The sequence below is a fragment of the Bidens hawaiensis genome, unplaced genomic scaffold, assembly GCF_021521415.1.
Source record: "Bidens hawaiensis isolate Kalapana, Puna unplaced genomic scaffold, B.hawaiensis_p1.1 tig00000369_1, whole genome shotgun sequence".
Lineage (NCBI taxonomy): Eukaryota > Viridiplantae > Streptophyta > Magnoliopsida > Asterales > Asteraceae > Bidens > Bidens hawaiensis.
This window is the reverse complement of record NW_027491028.1, coordinates 5,830,677-5,852,892: the sequence shown is the minus strand read 5'-3', so window position 1 is coordinate 5,852,892 and position 22,216 is coordinate 5,830,677. Positions and strand designations below refer to the sequence as shown.

Here is a 22,216-nt window from a genome sequence, read left to right as displayed (position 1 = left end):
TATCTTTCCAAATTGAAAAGATTAAGAAGGAAAATAAGTTGAAGCAAAAGAGCATATACCAAAAGAAAAGATAAGAAGAGAAAATTTTCTTTTCCTTGTCTTTCTTTTCTTAAATGAATTCCTCTCCCTTTCTTTTCTCTCCTTAAATGAAACTCGAGAACACAGTAATGATGAACAAACGATATTAGATGGTGCATAATATTTTATGTGTATTGAATAACTGAAAACCTGACCTATTTAAGTATATATAAAGATGTTACAATGAAAAAGAAATGATAACGATAATAATTCAATAACTATCTTAATATCCAAATTAGAGATAGAATAATTATAAACAAATGTAAAAGATAAAATCCTCTTTTAGTCATATAATTTTTTTCTGTTTTTTGGCGTCTAGTTTGTACTCGGTCGATGCTTTCTAATATATTACCGCCTTTCAGAAAAAATGATAAAGCAGATAATCATAAATATATCAGATAATAACAAGATCCAGACAACTTCTGTAACAATCTTTTATTCTTATTTCTTTACACTACAAGAAAATGCAAAATTTCTGTCAGTGAACATGGCCTGTTGATCTTAATTATTTGACTCCATAAAGAAAAAAAAATGAATTTAGACCTTAGTAATTCACTGACTCAATAATTTATTTGGTTCAGATTTGGAAATTATTTAACTTTCTGTGACAGATACCCATCAAATTCTTGTTCTTTTGATTCCAATATCAATAACAAATGAATCTAAACTCAACTGGAATTAAACCTATATGTTATTAACAATCTAAAAAAACAAGATATATAACATCAAAATATCAAAACAACAAATATCATAAGTGATCCATAAATCTTCATAAACAAGCAAAATAATAACTAAATCAAGAAACTTTTAGAACCTTGTATTTTAGCAAGAATATTTGTGGCAGATGTAAGATATAAAGCACAGCCCAAAAGTTGACCAGAAGCACACAGAAACCTAAAGAATAGTCCTGCAAAGATAATGATCAGTATATATATGCAGCTTCTGAAGCTTCAGGTAACTTTCACTCAATGTATTTCTTTAAGTAAACTGTCCCAAGTCACTTGGGAATATATACAAACAGGTCGTGTGCATATATATATATATATCTCAAATGTCTATAACGCGTCCTTTGTACTGATCAAGAAATGGTGGGTGGATGATCATATATGTATACGAAGGTGGGCGTGTTTACTGTTTTGTTTTGTTACCGGGTCCCTCCTCTATGCATATTAATAATTACTTGGTTTTTATTGGATGACTTGCTTTTTCAGTGTGCAACTATTATTTCACCTAACACCTTAAGCTTATTACTATTATTCAGTTACCACCCCTTAATGGTTTTCAAGTTGCAACTTTAACCCGAAAGTATATGTGCTCCTTGTAAAAACTAAAAAGGTAGGGTGCAAAAAATTATGTTGCATACTGGTTAAATAAGAAGTCGAATGTAATCGAAACTGTTTAAACCGATTCATATTACATACTCGACTTTTTGTCTTGTTTTTCCATCGAACCGAATTAGTTATTCAGTTTCCGGTGTTAGAACTTTGTTTGGTTAAACCGAGGAAACCGAGTTTATATATATTTGGCTATGAACTTCTTTTTGCTATTTGTACAACCCATTAAATATTTACCCCACTACAAAGCTAAGAAAACCAAACCAAATCATCCAAAAGAGAATCGATGAACGCCTCTACATAAGGGGATATCGGTGGTTGAGCTTGATATGGGTTAAGGGTCAACACGTTTGTGTACATTTTTTTTGGAATCGTACTTGTTTATTAATCTATTAACTATAATTAATTAATTAAGTGCTAACAAATATAAATTTAAGATATTATGAATATTAAAATAACAATACATTAAATTACTTTTAGCACGTTTGATTCATTTGAAATGTATTTTATAATTATATATCTTTGGTGTTAGTTATATGGAACAGTTCACTAGATGCAAGTATTTAAAAAGAGCTAATACTAGTTTTCTAAAAGATAGTTAGAAAGAAATGAAGTGATAATAACTGATATATTAAAATTAAAGGAATTTACATGACCTCGGATTATTGGATTATCGAACTTTGTTGTCCACATAAAGACATTATAGATGTTGGGAATATCTATAAAAGGAATAATTTACATATTTTCGATGTTGCTTGTGATCAGGCCGTGGTTATGTTGTCGAGATATAGAAAGAGATAAATAGAAAGACGTTGATATACAGTTGTTATTTTCAGTACAACTTGTACATGTTCAGAAAATTATACATTAAAAGAAAAAAAAAGACCAATACCCCTTATCTATGGTTAATGAAATGGATGGAAATGACATGTTTTAGAACTATAAGGATGGCGAGGACGAAGAAAATATTTACATAAAATTGACCAAACTACTTGAACGAAAATGATAGTTTACTTTTTCAAAATGACAATAATGTCATTACATAAAGAAAGAATAATCTAATACAACTTTCTTGCTAGATTTCTCAACAAATTGGACTTATGGTTAAATACTATAAACTACAAGGGCTAGCTAAATTTCATTTCACACAAAGCTAAAGGTCAACTGTTTTTATTTACTACCAAAAAGTATTTTAACATGTTTTTTCAATGTTCATTATTTTTGTTTTAGTGGAAGGCATTTTCAATTTGCATTTCAGTTTAAGGTCTGATGAGAAAGAGAAGAAGAGCTTTTAAGTATTTTGATTATTGCTAATAAGAGGATTTGAAAGAAGAAAAACAAGAAGCTTTACGAAAGTAAAAAGGTTAAAATTGAACAGATTATTTGTGATATTATTTGGGCTTCTTATGAAATAAGAATAAGCGTAAGAGCCCTACGAGTTGTTGGTATAATTGGTGTAAGAATGTCACGACATAAGTTTGTTTTAGGGGTTCTTGCGTTGGTTCTTCCGTGCTTTGCAGAGGTCCTTGCCTTTCTTGTTTGTAGTTGGTCGTTATGTTAATTAATCACTTTTTATTATATTAAAAAAAACAAAGAAAGAAAAAGGTAAGGTTAGTTTTTATTTTATTTTTTATTATTTAAATTTGATTATGGTCTAATAATAGTAATAAAATTAACTTTGTTATTCAAAACTATCCCCCAACTTATAATTTCACAACACCATTCTTTTACCTTATATTTAATTAACTTGATTAATGGTAACAAACTTAAATAATTGAAAATATGGATTTAATTAATGCTATAATAGTTACGATGAAGCTAGATTTGATGGAAAGGACACATTTTGATTCCAAAGTAATATGAGCCAAGCAAAATATTATTGTTATTAAACAAATGAATAAACTTACATGTCCGAAGTAAGTCGGTGATAAAAAATTATAAACGTATACAAAAAGTTAAATTAAAATATGTTGATGGCTTAAAATGATGCTGCCATAAGAAAGATGAATTAAGTAATCCAAACGATAATTACAAAGTAGACAAATCCAAAATTTATTATTAAAGAATTATAATGTTTTCCGTTAAAGTTGAGTTAAAAATTGTTGAAATTTTGTTTGCCTACTAGTAAAATGTGTCATCATTGTTAATGATAGAAGCGTAAATAAAATAATCGAATTCAACACTTTTATGATTTTTTTTATTATACGATAATGATGCATAAGATATTAAATATGTCTTATCTTGATACAACTAAATATGCATGGAAATGATGTACGATGAATAAAATATAGGTGCCGCTAAATATACCCCCATTACTTCATTTTTACTAAATATACCTTACCCCTAAATTTATTACATAAATTACAATTAGCTCTTGACATTATTTATATACATATTAGTCCCTATGACATTACTTTCATTTGATAACCTTCACTACATATATCAAATTAAAAACTATCAAGTATTACTATTAATTTATTTTTTTAATATTAATATTTTTAATATTAATATTATAAATATTTATAATATCTTTTTTTAATTTTAATAGTATATATATTTATAATATCCTTATTTTACCACTTTATCTTTTACAAACAAAACCAAAAACCCGAAACCCTAAACCCGAAACCCTAAACTAAAAACCCAAAACCCTAAACCCGAAACCCTAAACCCAAAACCCAAAACCCGAAACCGAACCCTAAACCCGAAACCAAACCCTAAACCCTAAACCCGAAACCCAAAACCGAACCTTAAACCCTAAACTCTAAACCCGAAACCGAACCCTAAACCCGATCCCTAAACCCTAAAACCGAAACCCAAAATCCTAAACTCGAAATCATAAAAGAAAACGCAACTTGTAAAAAAAATAATATTAAATCCTTACTTTTGTGCTAATTTGGTAATTATATGATTTCAAGGGTTAATATGAAAGTTGGTTTTTCCAGGGAAGGGGGGGGGTACATTTAGCCTAACCCTATATTGAATTAGAAAAAATTAGGTAAAGTATTATTATGTATGATGATAAAAGTTGTATTGAAATTAACCACTATACCAGTAAGCGTTAATTAAGGCTCTCTTTGAGTTAGTGCTCAATCACTAATGTGGTAGTGACCGGTGGCAGAGGAGGTGGTGTTGGGTCGATGATGTAGTGCATGAGTAATAAACTTGGGGGTATGGACTCATGTGTAAAAATAAAGAAGTAAAATTTTCGTTTAACGTAATTTTGAAGCATAATGATTAAGAGGTTTGTTAACTGATTCATAGATATTATTCTGGTAAACCAAACACACTTAATGCGGACTAATATAGAAAAGTCTCTTAATAACATCATTAGTAAACTACCAAACAACCTATTAATTTTTTTTTGAACGACCAACTAAGTAACGCCGGGTACTCCATACGCGCCCCCCATTGGCTAAAGGTAGCCCGAGCCGGCCACTAGTCCGGACGGACGAAGCCCCTAGCGATCCACCTATTGAGGGATTCACCGGATAAAACCCGACCCCCACGCCCGCCAAAATGGCACGACAACGAGGAGCCGGTAAAACCGGTTGAGATCAGGACTCGAACCCTGGCAAGCCAGGGTCGTCCCTCATATCTCCCATATAAATTGGTGATATTGAAGTTTGAACCTCCTATCTCTCACAAGTAAAATGAGTGCTTTCTCATTGAGCCACAACCAGTAAGATGATAGTTTTAATTTCTTTTATGTGATATACAAGGTAAATTTTATTATAAAATATTAAATTATTGCAAGAACAGTGGGAAACAAATTTATATCGCTTAATTTTATTGTATCAGTTGTTTATATCTTTTTAGTTTTTGAACTTTTTAAAAGGGGTTAGTTATGTAGATAACAAATCGTCCAATTAATTCTTTTGTATGTTTTTTTTTAAATTTAAACTATTTTATGTGTAAGTTATGTGTAGTCAATACATGTGTATGTTTTATATATACAAATTAAATTTGTTTGATTTATTTAAGTTTAAATAGAGATTAATAGACATTGTTTAACGTGTTCTTATTAGAGAACATGTTCATTCTATAATTGTAAGGCCCCATTACTAGTGCCCTACTTTGGACGTTGGATTTACTCATAAACGCAGTTCTAAATATCAGAGTTAATTAAAACTTTCGCGGAATAATAAACTTCAAACCAATATATTACATATCCATCATTTCTTGTCTTTAACGAACATTCAAATCATTTAAACTTAAAACATTGTTTTTTAAAAACATCATAACATAAAACTTCATTGAGATGTCAGTGTCTTCAAATCGATGCCATGTGCTTCCCCTCAAGCAAGTTGTCTCATTCTACTCACTTGCGTGCATACTAAAAGTCAGCTACGCTGAGTGAGTTCTAGTTAATCACATAACTTACTTTTCATACACATATACGTGCCCGAAGGTACGCATTACATACACAACCTGTACTTCATTCATCCATACACATTTATAGCTAACCTTACTTTATAAAGGGTATCTCACCCTACATACCTCGGATATTATTATGGTCCGGTACCCTTCATCCTCGGATATTATTAGGGTCCGGTCTCCCTTCATCCTCGGATATTATCAGGGTCCGGTACCCTCCATCCTCAGATATTATTAGGGTCCGGTCACCCTTTCTTCCATACCTTCATACCATACCCTTCTATATACATAATTATATGTTTCATACATACATACATCATTCATTCTTCATATATAATAATTTTATCATCAAACCTTTACCAGGCAGTACATGCAATATCCGAAGATCGTTCATGTACTATTTACATACCATACATATATAACTCATACATCATACATACTTCATTCAAACATCAATCATACATCATATATATCATTCATATCTTTAGCTACCACCCGACGGTCCATGCCATATCCGAAGATCGTTCATGCACCGTCAAGCAATCATTATACATAATTCATATAAGGCATACACTTACCACTTAAGGTAAGTGTATTAACTATCACATCGAGTATGCACACAGCCCCGAAAACATAACAAGGAAGTGGGGCTAGAAACTCAACTGAAGTCGGTTACGTTCACCGTTAATAGTTATTCATTTATTCAGTTGGGCACGACTAACTGTATAATAATATTACATGTATCAATTAACTATCACTACTCATATCGCGTTTCTAGTCTAATTATAACACTCAACGAACGGGGGTCCGGGGGCAGCGCCCCTGGCAGCGGGGTCTAGGGGCGGTAGCCCCTAGCAGGGTCCAAGGGGCAGAGTCCCTGGCTGGGGTCGAGCTGCCAGGTCAGCTTGGAAAAATTTTATTTCCATTAACTGTCTTATCACATTTTTCTTAGAATTTTAAATTATTTTTTAATTCGCTAACTCATTTGCCCTAACGAATTAAGCCTGATTCATTGTCTAATTCGTTATCTTACATGATCTAGTTCGTTAGCTGGTTCGTTATCTCCTTTAACAAATGACTATAACGAATTGGGGCTAATTCGTTATCTTTTCCTTAACGAATCTGGATACGAACTAAGGCTAGTTCGTTAAGATTTCATTAACGAATCACATGACGAATCACCCCTGGTTCGTTAACCTTCTGTTAACGAATTAGGGTTAGGTCAGAATATGTCAGAAACATTCTCTGACATTCTCTTACCTCGTACATACTTTCCGGCGCCGTCGCCGGAAAAACGTGGTTTCGCCGAAAAAACGAGTTTTGACTCGTTTTTCACCGTTTTTCGCCCCGTTCGATCCAGATCTGAGCTAAGGTGATCCTTAAGCTCATCTTAGGCTCGGTTTATACCCAATTCCACCAGGATCTCGTGACTTAAACGGTTTAACGGTGTCGGCTTCTCGTTTCGCAACTAGATCTAATGGGTTTAAGCTCATACAATAACATACTATCATTACCTCGGGTTGATGCTCGGTTTCTTGGTGATTTCGGCTAGAGAGAAAGAAAGACTAGAGAGAGAGCTTAAGTGTGTGTTTTAGGAGGTGTATGGAACATGCGTGAAATATGACTTATATAATTATGGATCATGGGCTTAAGCCCATGGTCTTTTCCTCTTTCCTTCATAACCCAAGTCCATAACCCAATTCCATTTAACCCAACACTAGCTCGACTCATAATAACTCATACTTTCGTTTATTAACCGAAACAAGAAAACGGGATGTTGCAATAACCCTCTTAAATAAATAATATTTATCATTTATATACACATATACTAAAATAATCTTTGCTTCAATTGTCTTATTTATTTTCTTTTCTTTCCTTTTTAATTTGATTTAATTTAAAATATCCGTAAAGAAAGCACATACAAAATTTTAAGTAATTTTAAAATTCTTTATCAAACGATTAGATGTACTAAAGAGTCTTTGGTTTAGCAGTCTTTTTGTGTTGAAATAAAACTTCGTCTTTCTAACGATAAGGATTCTAACTCTAAGAAATTTAATTCACATAAGAGTTAGAGAACGTGTGAATTTTTGTTCTAAAAACATGTTAAGATGCATTTACTTTACAAATATTGTTTATAATAGATCATAGATGAAGGAATACATTTACAATGTTTAACCCATATAAGTATTATAATGAATTTTTTTTTTTTGAAAATAGTGTAGCAATATTCGATAGTCACGAAATCAGAGTTGAATATAAAGTCAAAAGATAGATAAAAACTTTTTGATGGCAAAATATCCATTTTGTTTGATACAATCATACAAATATAAAATATCTAACATCACTCAACTAGTATCACACAAGTTGCTTGGTCTTGTCAAGGAAAGAATCACAGAAACAATATTTATGCATTGATGTGAGCATAAAACAAAAGATAAGTAAGTAAAAATAGTATGTTAATGTGACAGTTCAATAAACTTTATAAGGTATACCAAGTTATAAAGTTTCTATTTAGTGAACCATGACATTTAACCTAGGTGGAAAAGTATACGGGATTAGATGAGGGCCAACCCTACTAGTACTATGTATAGAAAAAGCTTTACATCTTCGATATGTGATTTGATTTCCTAAGTGGAAAATTTATGCGTTGAAGAACTGGATGCACACCCAAAGATTCCATCTCTGGTATGCTAGATTACCGGTTAAACGTCCACAATACAAGTATACAACAAAATTAAAAATTAAAAATAACTAAATATATATAACACAAAAACTTATTTGAATAAGAGTATAAGACTTGAAAATTTCAATTTTCAATGTTCATCACAGATTTATATTATCCTTTGAAATGAATGTTTTGGTTAGATTGAAATTGTCGTAACTACTTCAAAGACTATACTCGGTACAAACATAAATAAATAAATCAAGCGAACTACGTCCGGTCCAACCCATGAACTCGTATGGTTTTGGGTACATCATATTTTGATTTCTAATTTGAAATAATTTTACTTTTAAATGCAAAAGACATTATCGATTTCACACGCCTTTGCTCTTTTGGTTTTGATACATGCATTATCACTTGGTCACCTCCACGTCACCCTCAAGCCCACGTTCTCCACTGTTGCATGCATGTTTCATATTATCAGCTTTAGTAGTCCATGATCCCATGTTTTATATCCATGTTTCAGTTTTTTTATCGTTTACTTTGTTTAGCCGATAGAAATGTTTGCTTGATTAGATTTAAAGTAATGAAAAATATAGAAAATTGGCAGCAATATCTTGTTCACTTCTCTAAATTCTTGAGAGTGTTTGCCTACTACAGAAGGCTAAAACGGGAGATTGGCCATCTCGAATCGGTCCCTATCAGGGGCTGTTTGTTTACATCTGAATGGAACCATTCAGATGTAAACATCCGATTCATTCAGACTTGTTGTTGCTGAATGGGACAGAGGCTCATTCAGATTTGACTCATTCAGATCTGAATGAACCAAACAGCCTCTTAGTGGCATCTGGATTTTAAGAGTAAGTTTTAGGTGTATGTTTTCATGGTTCAAAAGATTATTGTCTTTGCCCAAAGACGAAAAAACAGCTGCATTCATGTATATATTAGTTAATATGATTGCATGTGGGAGATATAATATCAATTCCAATTGTGCCCAATTGTTCTCATCCATTTCTACTCCTATTCACTTCAATCTCCAACAGGTGTACGTTCCCAGTGATCCTCACGCACCTCTCTTACATCTCGCATTTTGTCTTACGCGATTGATAAATCTTGTAGCTTCTGGACGTGGTAAAAAAGAATGAACCGGATGACAAATCGATAGTTTTGCATGTATATATTGTCTAGGGTATTTGCTTTTGGTGAAAAAGTTTCCTGCTTGTTGATTGGAAACTGTCTTAACAGCTTCAAAGACTGCTGGTACAAATTAAGGTCCACCCCGTTCCCATCTACTTGTTTGCAGTTAGCTGTGAGCACAAAGGGCAATATGTCATATATTGACCCAAACTAAACTAATGTTTTGTGTTGTTTAGATTTTCAACACCCTTCCATGCACATATCCGTACGTGCGTTAGCCTTATATAATGGAGAAGAGAAAGAAACACAGTTTCACGACGCACAATCAACAACTAATAACATGTATCATTCTCTCGTTCAATGCAGAAACAATTTGACGTACACTGGTATACATTTACATTTTGTATGCATAAAATTGTATGCATATCAAACATTTGAAGTATGTTTCAATAGACACTTAAAAATATCATTATTGACCAAAATCAATCCTCTAAATTTAATTGTTATGGATAATAATAAATATACAAGTATTTAATGAAAAAAAAACAATTTATTTAGTTGAAAAACAATGTAGCAATTTGCTATAGTTACAAAATTAGAGTTGAATGCAAAGTCAAAAGACAGACTCTGTTTGATGGATATGAAATATCTAACATCACTCAACTTTAAGTACCACACAAGCTGCTTGGTGTTGTCAAGGACAACATTGTACTATCATCATAGCAATAATTTCTATGCATTTTTGATATAAACATAAAACAAAAGATAAATAAGTTAAAGAACGTACAATGTAAGATGAAAACTTTCTTGAAAAAGAAATATTGCAGCTTTCAATTTTCAGAATAAACATGTTCATCACAAACTCCGATTATCCATTGAAATGACTGCTTTGGTCAGATTGAAACGGTCTTAACAGCTTCAAAGACTGTTGATACAAGTTAAGGTCCATCCCATCTACATTTCTACCCACTCTTGCTTTCAATATACCCTGAAATAAAAATATATACGAGCCAATGGTTATAAGCAGGCCTTTAAATGAACCGAAAGAATACAAGCCAGACACGTTCGTGTTCGTTCGTTTAACTTTAAGCGAACAAACGATCGAACACGAACAAATAACGAATGAGGTTTTCTTATTTGTGTTCATTTATTAAGAAAATGAATGTGTACATGTTTGTCTATATTTGTTCATTAATAGTATAAACGAACGATTCACAACCTTAACTGAAAATTAAAAAAACAGACATAACTTAGCAACCACCAATTAAAAGTAAACCTGAACATCAATCTGTTGGGCCTAAAAACTTATAAAAACTCGACCAAACTGTACTGGGTGATATTTTAATGTCATTATAATAGACTAAGCTGTAATGTGCCTAAAAAATTTAATAGATATATAAACAAACGAACTTAAACAAATGTAAACTAGCAACATAAATACACATAAACGAATTTGAATAAATGAATGCAAACAAACGTCATGAACATAATTAAACGAAGGAGACATGGTGTTCCCGTACCTCATTACTTGGTTGAATGGAGAGTTCTCCAATGAACTGGTAAAGAGAACCGACTCGAAGACCAAGTCTCAGATGCTGCGTGTCAACCGCCAGTGTAGCGCCTCCGTCAGCAATAACAGCAATGGCCGTCCCTACATTGTATTCTTGTAACCTAAAATCACAAAACAATAATCAAGCAAATAAATATTAAACATTACATGATTATTCCTTAAAATGCATAGCATATGAAATAAAAAGAATTGACTCACTTTCCAGTAACCCTAAGGGATGCACCATGCTTGAAGTGCGGTGAAGACGAGTTAAGTTCTTGTAAAATAACCAAGGTACCAGAGGGTACATTAGGTGACGATGCCATTGAAGCCCTAACTAACAATTCACAGAAAACAATATAATATTATTGTAAGCAATTGCTCAAACTTATTTGTGTTTGTAATTCAAGCAATTGTTCAAATAATTAAGTATGAATTAGGAAAATAACAATTTAACATTCAACACCTACGGCCAGTATTATCAATTAAATCAAACGGAGATAATTAACAACAAATTAAAGTATGAGAGAAAAAAGTGTGAGTTACCGGTGAATTTGAATGTGAATTAATTAGGGCAAACTCCACCTCGAGTGATAGCAATGTATGATGAAGCACCCAACCCGACCTCTTAAACCGTATGTGGTTTTGGATATATCGTTCTTATATTTGATTTCCAATGAAAATATTTATCACCATCTTAGGCCACCCGTAGTGAGGGCAATAACATGCCCAAAGTGAACGATAAATGGATTGCACAACGACCCTAGGCGATAAAGAGACGAAATGTGTGTGTGTGTGTTGGGTTGGGTTAGGTTGGGGGGGGGGGGGTTGAATTCTTGTCGCCCTTCTTTCCTTTTGTTTTATTATTATTAGAAAAATTGGTTTATGTTGTTCCAACTATTGCATTTTTTTCGGCGTTGATTCCTATTAGTGTATAAACTAAACTTATTAATATTTATATTAAGTATAGGGGTCTTATTGTAATTAGTAGGGTTAATATGTAATTATTTAATATATAAATAGGGACGATGTCGATACAATTGATAATCAGTGTTTATTATTATTCATAATCACAATTCCTGTTTGTTCATCTCTTGTTCTTTATTATATCAATTGAATTTCTTTTTGATTATCAACTCTGGTATCAGAGCGGTGATTAAGAATCGATCAAGGGAAAAACAGGAAGTATTAAATCGAGTTGTCTATTTGAAATTGAATCAAGTAATCGATTCAATTCATCATTACTAGAAAGTCCCGGTGTATCGATCAATTGGGAATTATCAGTGTTTAATTGATCAAGGGAAACATCGATCAATCTGGTGGTCAAAATTGCGATCAGGAACAACCCAGGTTCATCATATTGAGGGTTGTCGCAATTTTTTTTTTCGCTACAGTCTGATTTGAAGTGCAGAAGTGAATTAGAAATCGATCAAGTGGAAAATCTTGATTGTCAATAAAGAAATTGCCAAGTTATCATATACGTGATCAGTTTGAATCAAAAGCCGATTCAAAAATTGATCAACACACCAATCAATTGACAATTTAGACTATCGTTTGTATGGTCTGTCCTATATTGATGAATTGTTTTGATTAAAAGAAAAAAAACATCTGATAGTGCTATTTGATATTATTGGTTCTGTAGACCGTTGATTATCATTTGCAAATTGGAAGGCTACTAGTCCTTTGATCTTGGACATCAATTGGGAATACGTATTACATGTGCTGTTGTTTATTATATTCAATTGTTGAATATAACAAAGTTGTGTTTCAAGAAGGGGCTGGATTTGTTCTAGAAAAACATTGGAAAAAAGGTTAAAGAATAGTTGGTTTGAATTGTTAAGCAACCGAAAAACCCGTGTATTGCTGTCGGTGGAGACTAACAATTGGTTTTGATTTGCTTTGCAACCGAAAACCCAGATTCTATTCTTAAAAAAAGTTAAAAGAATAGTTGGTTTGATTTGTTTAGCAACCGAAAAACCCGTGTATTGTTGTCAGTGGAGACGAACAATTGGTTTTGATTTGCCTTGCAACTGAAAACCCAGATACTATTCTTGGTCGAAGCGGTTGGATAAACCAGTATACCGTTTGTGTTTTGAATAGTCGGCTTAGGCAACAGATAAACCCGTGTACTGTTGTTGGTTGAGACAAACAGTTGGTTTTGGCTTGCCTTGTTAAACTCGTGTACTATTCTCGGTTTAGAAAAAAAACGGTTGATTTTAGTGTTTAGAATAGTCTGCTTAGGCAACAGATAAACCCAAGTACTGTTGTTGGTTGAGACAAACAGTTGGTTTTGGCTTGCCTTGGTAAACCCGTGTACTATTCTTGGTAGAAAATGGTTTGGTTTTGATTTACATTGTGATCGGAAAACCCGAGTACCGTTGTTGTTGAAATAGTTGGTTTCAAAAAACCCGTTCACTATTTCTGGGATTAACAGTTGGTTTGTTTATAACCCGAAACTGTTTAGATTAAAGTTAACAACAATTTTTTTTTAAATTTGTAATAGTCAATTTATCGAGATTGGGAAAAAGAAAACTCGTAAAATGGTCGAGTCCAAGGATAAAGAAGTTGTGACTTCAAAGGAAAGAGGGACATCAATGAGTTTTCAATGCCCTGTGTTAAACTCCACAAATTACACCATTTGGGCTATAAAGATCAGATCGATCTTTAACGTCCATGGAATTTGGGAAGCCATCAAACCAAAATAGGGCAACGAAGTTGATGAGAAAAAAGATAATACTGCAATTGCATTACTATTCCAAGCGATTCCAGAAAACATGGTATTGCAAATTGCTAATTTTACTTCGGCTAAAGAAATTTGGGACGCATTAAATGTTCGACATGTTGGAGTTGACAGAGTTAAAGAAGCGCGTTTAGAAACACTCGAGTAAGATTTTGATTCTCTAAAATTGGGTGTTGACGAGTCGCTTGATGTGTATGCCGAGAAAATAAGTGAGGTTGCATCACAAGCGAGCAATCTTGGGCATACTATGAATGACAAGAAACAGGTCCGAAAGCTACTCAGTTCTGTGCCAGAAAAATTCATACAGATTGTTGCTGCGATCGAGCAGTTTGTGGATCTTGGTGCAATGCCATTCCAAGAAGCCTTTGGAAGGTTAAAGGCTTTTGTGGAACGCACCAAGAAGAAAAACAAGAAGGTAGACATACACGACAGACTTCTGTTCACTAAAGAAGAAGGAAAAGAGAAAGTAAAGGAACAAAAATGTGAACATTGCGGTCATGAAAGTTTAAAGCATGGAAACAAAGAACGTGGTCGAGGCAATGTAACACCGCGTCTTTTACACTATAAAATTTAAGTCTAATATACTAACTTATAAAGTATAGGGACCAATAAGTAAAAATAAGAAAACTTCATCCATCGCGATACGCGATGGGATAGGCATTAAGCCCATCGCGTAGCGCGACGGACTTGAACGCAGACCCAGAAATGGGCGGCATAGCGATACGCTACCGCCCAAACCATCAAGGTCATCGCATATCGCGATGACCATGCTGAGTCACTGGACACGTGTCCAACAATGTGTCAACACGTGGCATGATATGATAGGCCACGTGTCACAAGCCGGTAAGGCGGCGTCAAATTGCGGCGCCGCGATACGCGACGGGTCACAAGGAACCCATCGCGTATCGCGATGGGGCACCAGAACAACCTATAAAAGGGGGTGACGGGTATTGAGCTCTCCTCATCCCATCACACCTCTATTTTCACACACTTAGCATTGAAAAACGTGCCCTATTGCCGTGTCAAGCTGACGTGGCATTTTCTCGTAGTTCGTGCAAGGAATGAAGTTATAATCGAGCTAGCAATCATACAATCGAGTAAATCAAGATCCTGCCTTTTTCTTATTATCAATCTAAGTATCCAATCTAAGGTAGGAGTTATGTTTAAGTTATTTGAATTATAGCTTAGACAATCAATCGAGGCTATGGCCTATAACCTTGAAAGGTTTTATAAACATTCTATAAACATTCTTAAACAAGTTTTCATAAACATTACTTCATAGCAAAGTAATGTTAACCAAAAGATATATTTTGACGGGCATGTAGTAACTGTAAGAGTGATATCACTAGTAGTAAGTTTCTTGCCTAAGGAAAAGTAATTCGTACAAATCCCAATCAACCGAGGGACCCGTTTACTTACCTGGAAAAACTTACCAACGTGTTATAACCTATTAAGCAAAGCATGCTATATCAAACGTCACATAAAAATAAAGTGTTTTCATTCACAATCAAAGATAAACGATTTCAAGGTTAAGCTTAGCAATCATAGCTTAATCAAAACATCATTCAAGTATTTATGCAAACCTATTATGTATTGGTTAAATAACATTCACAATCAATCAATCAATCAAGGTTTCCAACACCGACGGTACAGGTGAATACGTTAACCTTTTAATCAGTCAAAACATATTTATACTCGATAAGATGAACGTGTGTTTGTCTTAACGAGTCAGTCAATGTTTACATGAGATTATGTGATCTCTAAAACGTTATAATACAAATTAGAGAATAAAATCAACTCAGACCGAATACACATGTGTCTGGATCCAAACATAACCGTTCAGCCTAATCATTCAAAGGCTACGTGGTCGCGGGCTAATGGTCATAACTAGTTTCCCATTAAGGGCTACGTGGCTCGGGAATAATTGTGTGTGGAGGGCAGTGGTACATAGACCATAAGTAGAAATGCTTCTGCTGAGCTTGTAGAGAAAACTATATTTGTATTGTAATGTCAATCAAATGTTTTATAAAGTCATACGTGTTCACCAGCATATAGCTGACGTATTTGTAACATCCTGTTTTCTGAATATAAATAAAGTAGTTGGATTATATTCCAATAAATTTAAAATAACTGTTTAACATGAGACTCGATCGTTTTAGGTCTGATGTGTCTAATCAAATGATTAATATTATTAATAATCATTCAAAGATTATATATATATATTAATTAATACGAATAGTGGGTATCCATGTATGTATATAAAAAAAAGAAATATGTTAGTTAAATAAATAAATTAAGTAATGAGATTTATACGTAATTGAAAATAATAATAATAATAATAATAATAATAATAATAATAATATATGTTTGGTCTTCAAACAAAAGAAAAAGAAAGAAACCAAGGGTGTGGTTTTATATCAGCTCGATATTTATATGTGCATGTGTATTACTTGACACCTAATAAAGGTTTTTGGAAGCCACGTTGCAAATATTGTGATGACTACTCTTTCATCACTTATTAGTTATTTTTAGACTTATCCTTGAGTTATAAGTGTCATAAACCGTCGATGTCATCTTGATATTTGTCATACTCCAAAATCTCACCTATTCTACTTATTGATCTCTGAGTTGCAGAAAGAAACCTATTGGTGATAGAATTTAGTAAGAACTATAAGGAGGTTGTGATATATGAAAAGGTGGTAGTTGGTGGGTTGTGGCCGGTTAACGTCCGGTGTGGTTATATTCAATAGTAAAGACGGTAGTAGGATGGTGGTGGACTTTAGTATGGGACTTTAGTATGGAGATATTCGGGTAGTAAACAAGAATCTCGTATATTCGAGTCACCGAAATCGAAAGGTAAAATACCCACCGGAACACATGCAGATTTTATTATTATTATTGTATATGTCATCATTTGGGTACTTACAAGATATTAGTACGGTTAAGTGTATTGTAGGTATCGGTTATTAATATATAATATTGGTTGATTATAGGAGATAAAAAGAAATTGACAAGGGGTTCACCTGAGAGGTTCTTTAGACGTCCAGGTGAGTTCATACGACTCTCCGTATATTTTATATAATTTGGTCATAATTTTATTTGGATGATAGAACTTGTGTAAACATGATTTTATTTGCATGAGTAATGATAAGTGATCTTATGATAATATATTGGAGAGTATAATTATTGCCACGGGTGTAACGTGGTGGGGGTTAAATCACGATCACGTGATAAATATTGCCACTGGTGAAACATGGTGGGAGTTAAATTAACATAGTGTGATAAGTTTTGCCACAGGTACAATGTGGTGGGGTAAATAAACCACCATTATGTGATAAGAGTAAAAATCACATCTTAAATAATAAATTGCCATTAAAAGAATATGGTGGTGGATTGTTGGTTAAAATTGTGATGTGAAAATAAAACATTATTATATTTCGATAAATGAACTTACTTAGCTTTGCTAATGTTATCGTAAATAACGTTTTTCAGGTAAATCACCAATGCATGAATAGAAAAGTATGGCCGAGCCTCGGTATGTTGAAAGATCAAACACTATGTTTATAACCCTTGTTTGGATGTATAAATTATGGGTTAGTTAAATAAGTTTGATGGTGTAACTTACTCAACGTATCTGTTTTATATATAATGTGAATTTTGAATATAGTTGTTTTGTCACATTGTTCATTATACCGCTTCCGTTGTTTTGAAAAATCTGGGACCGGTTTGGAATATATTATTAAAATAACAATATAAAAAGATGTTTCAAAATAGGGTGTTACAAGTTGGTATCAGAGCAATGGTTTAAGTGAACTACGTATATAATAAGAATACTTAGACTTAAACCGTGTGCTCTTGATATGTTGAGTAAGCAATGTTCGATCTGAGGCTAAGGGTGGGGATGGGAATTAAAGTTTGATTATATCCCTAAATTACATGCATGTTAAGTTGTGTACATACATGAGTGGTTGTTATTTGTACGTTAAGTTGTTAATTAGCACGATCATGTGCTAAATGATTATTTGATCCGAAATTTGTGATTTATGGCATAATATGGTAACATGAAAATTATATTTGTATAGTGTATGGACAATTACTCCTAGCTAGTGATGATTGTAAATACATGGTACTAATGTGATTTTAGCATGGTCATATAGCTGCCAAAATGTACAAAGAGTAGGTAAGGTATATAAAGTATAACGGTGATAAGAAAGTTGTATATATGTTTCTAGTGGGGTTAATAGGATATAAATATTATCCTAAATCTTCGTTGTCGTCCCAGAAATAATAAGAAATGACAAGTTTACGTCATGAGAAAGGCGTAAATGATGGTGATGGAAGTCACCCTCAACATTTGCATACTGGTACAAGTAGTATTGAGAGACCAATAAGAAATAATTCTCCCCCTTCGCATGTAACGATACCACGGGTTCAAGATGATGAATTTCGGAAATATATTTCTGAAGAGATAGCAAAAGCAATGCAAAATACTCTTCATTTTATCATTGATAAGTAAGATCTAATATTAGATCCGTCGTGAAAGAAGAGTTAGAAGCAGAAAAGAAATCGAATGAGTATGATCCTAAAGATCCATCCACGCGTGAAGGGCATACTACTCATATTTTAGATCTTGAATTGGAAAAAGTCAGATGTTCATACAAGGATTTTTCAGCATGCAAGCCTAATCCATTTCTAGGAGAAACTAATCCAATTGTAAGTCAAAGGTGGATAACAGAATTGGAATGTGCGTTTGACACAAGTCACTGTACTCCGAAAGATAAAGTGATCTATGCGTCAAATTCACTACGAGGCCGAGCAAGGGACTGGTGGGAAGTGTTAAAGAAAGAAAGAGGTCATGCAGGAATCATGAAAATGACATGGGAAGAATTTAAAGTAATATACCTAAAACATTTCTGCCCACAAGCATCGGTTGAAAGAATTGCTGATGAATTTCTCCACATGACTCAAACTCATCAAACTGTGGAAGAAATTACCGGAGATTATTTTGATAAACTCCAATTTTGTCCTTTTATGGCAGATGAAAAGATGAGGATTAATCGATATCATCGAATGTTGAAAACAGATATTCGTGAATTCATAAATCCGTCGAAGTGTGAAACTTTAGAAGAAATTATAAACTGGGCATAAGAAAGAGAAACCGAATTAAATCGACAAAAAACTAGTGGTGAAAAGAGAAAGATAGAGACTTTTAGTACTCCTTCAAAAAAATTAAAGACGAATTTTTCAAAGAAAATGGAGTCACACATGGGAACTCATCATTGTAACACTTGTGGGAAGAACCATCAGGGTGAATGTCGTCTTAAGCAGAGCATCTGTTATAAACGTGGAAAGTTAGGTCATATGAGTCCACAATGTTCAAGCCCGATAAATGTTTGTTACAATTGTAATATGCCAGGACACAACAAAAGTGAATGCCCAAAATTACGAGGGGGTGAAGGGAAGGGAGTAGATATAAGGCAGGCACGGACAACAGGTGGTGACAAGAAAGGCGAGACATCTAGAGTACGTGGAAGAGCCAGATTACGGCAGAGGAAGCTAAAGTCACACCGGATGTGGTGATAGGTATTTTCTTAATCAACTCTATGCCTGCACATGTGCTATTTGATTCCGGAGCTAGCTATTCGTTTGTCTCTATGAAGTTTAGCAAATCTTTTACTCGTCCTGCTACTAAAATAATAAATCCTTTGGAGATAGAAATAGTTGATAGCAAAAGCTTTCTAGTGTTGGATGTGCATCTAAACTGTCGTCTTGAAGTTGAAGGAGAAGTTTATTCTATTGACCTTATTCCTATGATTCTTGGAGAATTCGATGTTGTAATAGGTATGGATTGGTTATCTCGCCATCATGCTAAAATCATATGTCATCAAAAGATTATCCATCTTTCCGCACCTAGTGGTAGACAAATCTCAATCTATGGTGAAAAGAAGGGGAACCTCTCTATTTGCTCGATAATGAAAGCAAAGAAATATTTAAATCATGGGTGTAAGGAGTTCCTAGCCTATGTTGTTTATACGAGTCAGGTAGAGATGAAGATTGAAAATGTTCTTGTAGTAATGAATTTCCCGATGTATTTCCAGACGATCTTTCAGGTATACCACCCGAAAGAGAAGTTGAATTTCGAATTGATCTTGTTGCGGATTCCACCAATTGCAAAGGCGCCTTATCGTTTAGCCCCCACTGAAATGAAAGAGCTTATGTCACAGTTGCAGGATCTTCTTGACAAGGGCTTTATTCGTCCCAGCATATCGCCATGGGGTGCACCAATTTTATTTGTTAAGAAGAAAGATGGGAGTATGCATATGTGTATTGATTATCATGAGTTGAATAAAGTTACCATAAAAAATAGGTATCCATTACCTAGGATTAATGATTTATTTGACCAGCTCCAAGGGGCTAGTTGGTTTTCTAAAATCGATTTGAGGTCCGGTTATCATCAGTTGAAAGTAAGGGATGGCGATATTCCTAAGACCGCCTTTCGTACAAGGTATGGTCATTATGAATTTGTAGTGATGCCATTTGGCCTTACCAATGCACCAGCTGCATTTATGGATCTCATGAATCGGGTGTGTAGACCCATGTTAGACCGATCTGTTATTGTCTTCATTGATGATATTTTGGTATATTCACGAAATGAAATAGATTATGCTCGTCATCTTCACGAAGTTCTTGAAGTTTTAAGAAAGGAAAAGCTTTATGCCAAATTTTCCAAATGTGCCTTTTGGCTTCGAGAGGTACAATTCATGTAATAAATTCAAATGGCATTTTAGTTGATCCAGCTAAAGTAGAAGCGGTGATGAAATGGTCTCCACCAAAGACTCCAACAGAAGTTCGTAGTTTTCTTGGCTTAGCTGGATACTACCCGCGTTTTATTAAGGATTTCTCCAAAATAGCTTCATCGTTGACGAAGCTAACTCGAAAAGATATTAAATTTAATTGGGGAAGTGAACATGAAGAAGCATTCCAAATCTTAAAGAAGAAAGTGACACAAGCACCGGTACTAGTGTTACAGAAGGAACAAAGGATCTTTTAGTTTGCTGTAATGCTTCATATTTGGGTTTGGGATGTGCACTTATGCAGAGAGGTAAAGTTATTGCATATGCCTCTAGATAATTCAAACCCAATGGATTAAATTATCCAATTCATGACCTGGAATTAGCGGCAGTGGTATTCGCTTTGAAGATATGGAGACATTATTTATATGGGGTGAAATGTACTATCTACACCGACCATAAAAGTCTCAAATATTTCTTTGATCAGAAAGATTTAAACATGAGGCAAAGGAGATGGTTAGAATTGGTTAAAGATTATGATTGTGAAATCATTTACCAGCCAGGAAAAGCAAATGTTGTTGCAGATGCTCTTAGTCGAAAAGAGGGGCATCAATCTACTCAAACTAAATATTTGAATTTGGTGGTAACTTCGAACTTATTTGAAAAGATCAAGGCAGCTCAAACAGAAGCCTTGAAGGAAGAAAATGTTAAACAAGAAAGAATAGTGGGGCATGTAAAATATTTGAATGAAAACGAAAATGGGGTGAAGACTCGATATGGCCGAATCTGGATTCCAAATACATGTGATGTGAAGATATTACTTCTTGAAGAAGCTCATAAATCAAAATATTCTATTCATCCCGGTGCAACCAAGATGTATCATGATTTACGTGTCGACTATTGGTGGCCCGGTATGAAACGTGATATTGTTAAATACGTCGAAGATGTTTGACGTGTTTACAAGTGAAGGCGGAACATCAAAAACCCTATGGGAAGATCCAACCATTAGAAATTCCCAAGTGGAAGTGGGAACATATTACAATGGATCTAGTAACTAAATTGCCAAAGACGTCAAAGGGTTTTGATGCAATTTGGGTGATTGTAGACCGATTGACAAAGAGTGCTCATTTTCTACCTATACAGGAATCATATTCTTCAGAACGTATGGCCGAGGTGTATATGAAGGAAGTGGTGTCATGACATGGGGTGCCAGTGTCGATTGTGTCCGATAGAGACACACGGTTTACTTCTCGGTTCTGGAGAAAATTTCAGGAGGAATTGGGAACTCGTTTACTAATCAGTACAACATATCACCCCCAAACTGATGGTCAAAGCGAACGAACAATACAAACCCTAGAAGATATGTTAAGGACATGTATTATAGACTTTGGGGGAAGTTGGGAAAAATATTTACCATTGGCAGAATTTTCCTATAATAATAGTTATCTTTCGAGCATAGGAATGCCTCCTTTTGAAATGCTATATGGTAGAAAATGTCGAACTCCAATATGTTGGGGAGAGGTTGGTCAACAAGAGCTTGGGAGCAAA

The 22,216-nt window shown here is 34.0% G+C and overlaps 2 protein-coding genes across 2 annotated transcripts; one reads left to right on the top strand and one right to left on the bottom strand.

The window, feature by feature from the left end:
• Positions 1-10,222: 10,222 nt before the first annotated feature.
• Positions 10,223-11,483, bottom strand: LOC143623984 (CST complex subunit TEN1-like). Its single transcript, XM_077094755.1, has 3 exons — positions 11,357-11,483; positions 11,109-11,259; positions 10,223-10,576 (listed from the first exon to the last, which is right to left on the bottom strand). Exons 1-3 carry the CDS (start codon positions 11,461-11,463, stop codon positions 10,457-10,459), a joined length of 378 nt encoding a protein of 125 aa, XP_076950870.1. The 5' UTR covers positions 11,464-11,483; the 3' UTR covers positions 10,223-10,456.
• A 7,997-nt stretch (positions 11,484-19,480) lies between these two features.
• LOC143623184 (uncharacterized) lies at positions 19,481-21,620 on the top strand. The gene is made up of 3 exons (XM_077094150.1): positions 19,481-20,153; positions 20,666-20,892; positions 21,228-21,620. The coding sequence occupies exons 1-3, from the start codon at positions 19,481-19,483 to the stop codon at positions 21,618-21,620; spliced, it is 1,293 nt and encodes a 430-aa protein (XP_076950265.1).
• The last annotated feature ends 596 nt before the right edge of the window (positions 21,621-22,216 follow it).

What these genes read in the sequence shown, in the direction of transcription:
- LOC143623984 (XM_077094755.1), bottom strand. Translation starts at nt 11,463, where the DNA reads ATGGCATCGTCACCTAATGTACCCTCTGGTACCTTGGTTATTTTACAA. An exon ending in TCCCTTAGGGTTACTGGAAA is followed by an intron (nt 11,260 to 11,356) that starts GTGAGTCAATTC and finishes TTGTGATTTTAG; the next exon opens with GTTACAAGAATACAATGTAG. An exon ending in CCATTCAACCAAGTAATGAG is followed by an intron (nt 10,577 to 11,108) that starts GTACGGGAACAC and finishes TTTTTATTTCAG; the next exon opens with GGTATATTGAAAGCAAGAGT.
- LOC143623184 (XM_077094150.1), top strand. Translation starts at nt 19,481, where the DNA reads ATGCCTGCACATGTGCTATTTGATTCCGGAGCTAGCTATTCGTTTGTC. An exon ending in TCCCAGCATATCGCCATGGG is followed by an intron (nt 20,154 to 20,665) that starts GTGCACCAATTT and finishes ATGGCATTTTAG; the next exon opens with TTGATCCAGCTAAAGTAGAA. An exon ending in AGAAAGTGACACAAGCACCG is followed by an intron (nt 20,893 to 21,227) that starts GTACTAGTGTTA and finishes ATCATTTACCAG; the next exon opens with CCAGGAAAAGCAAATGTTGT.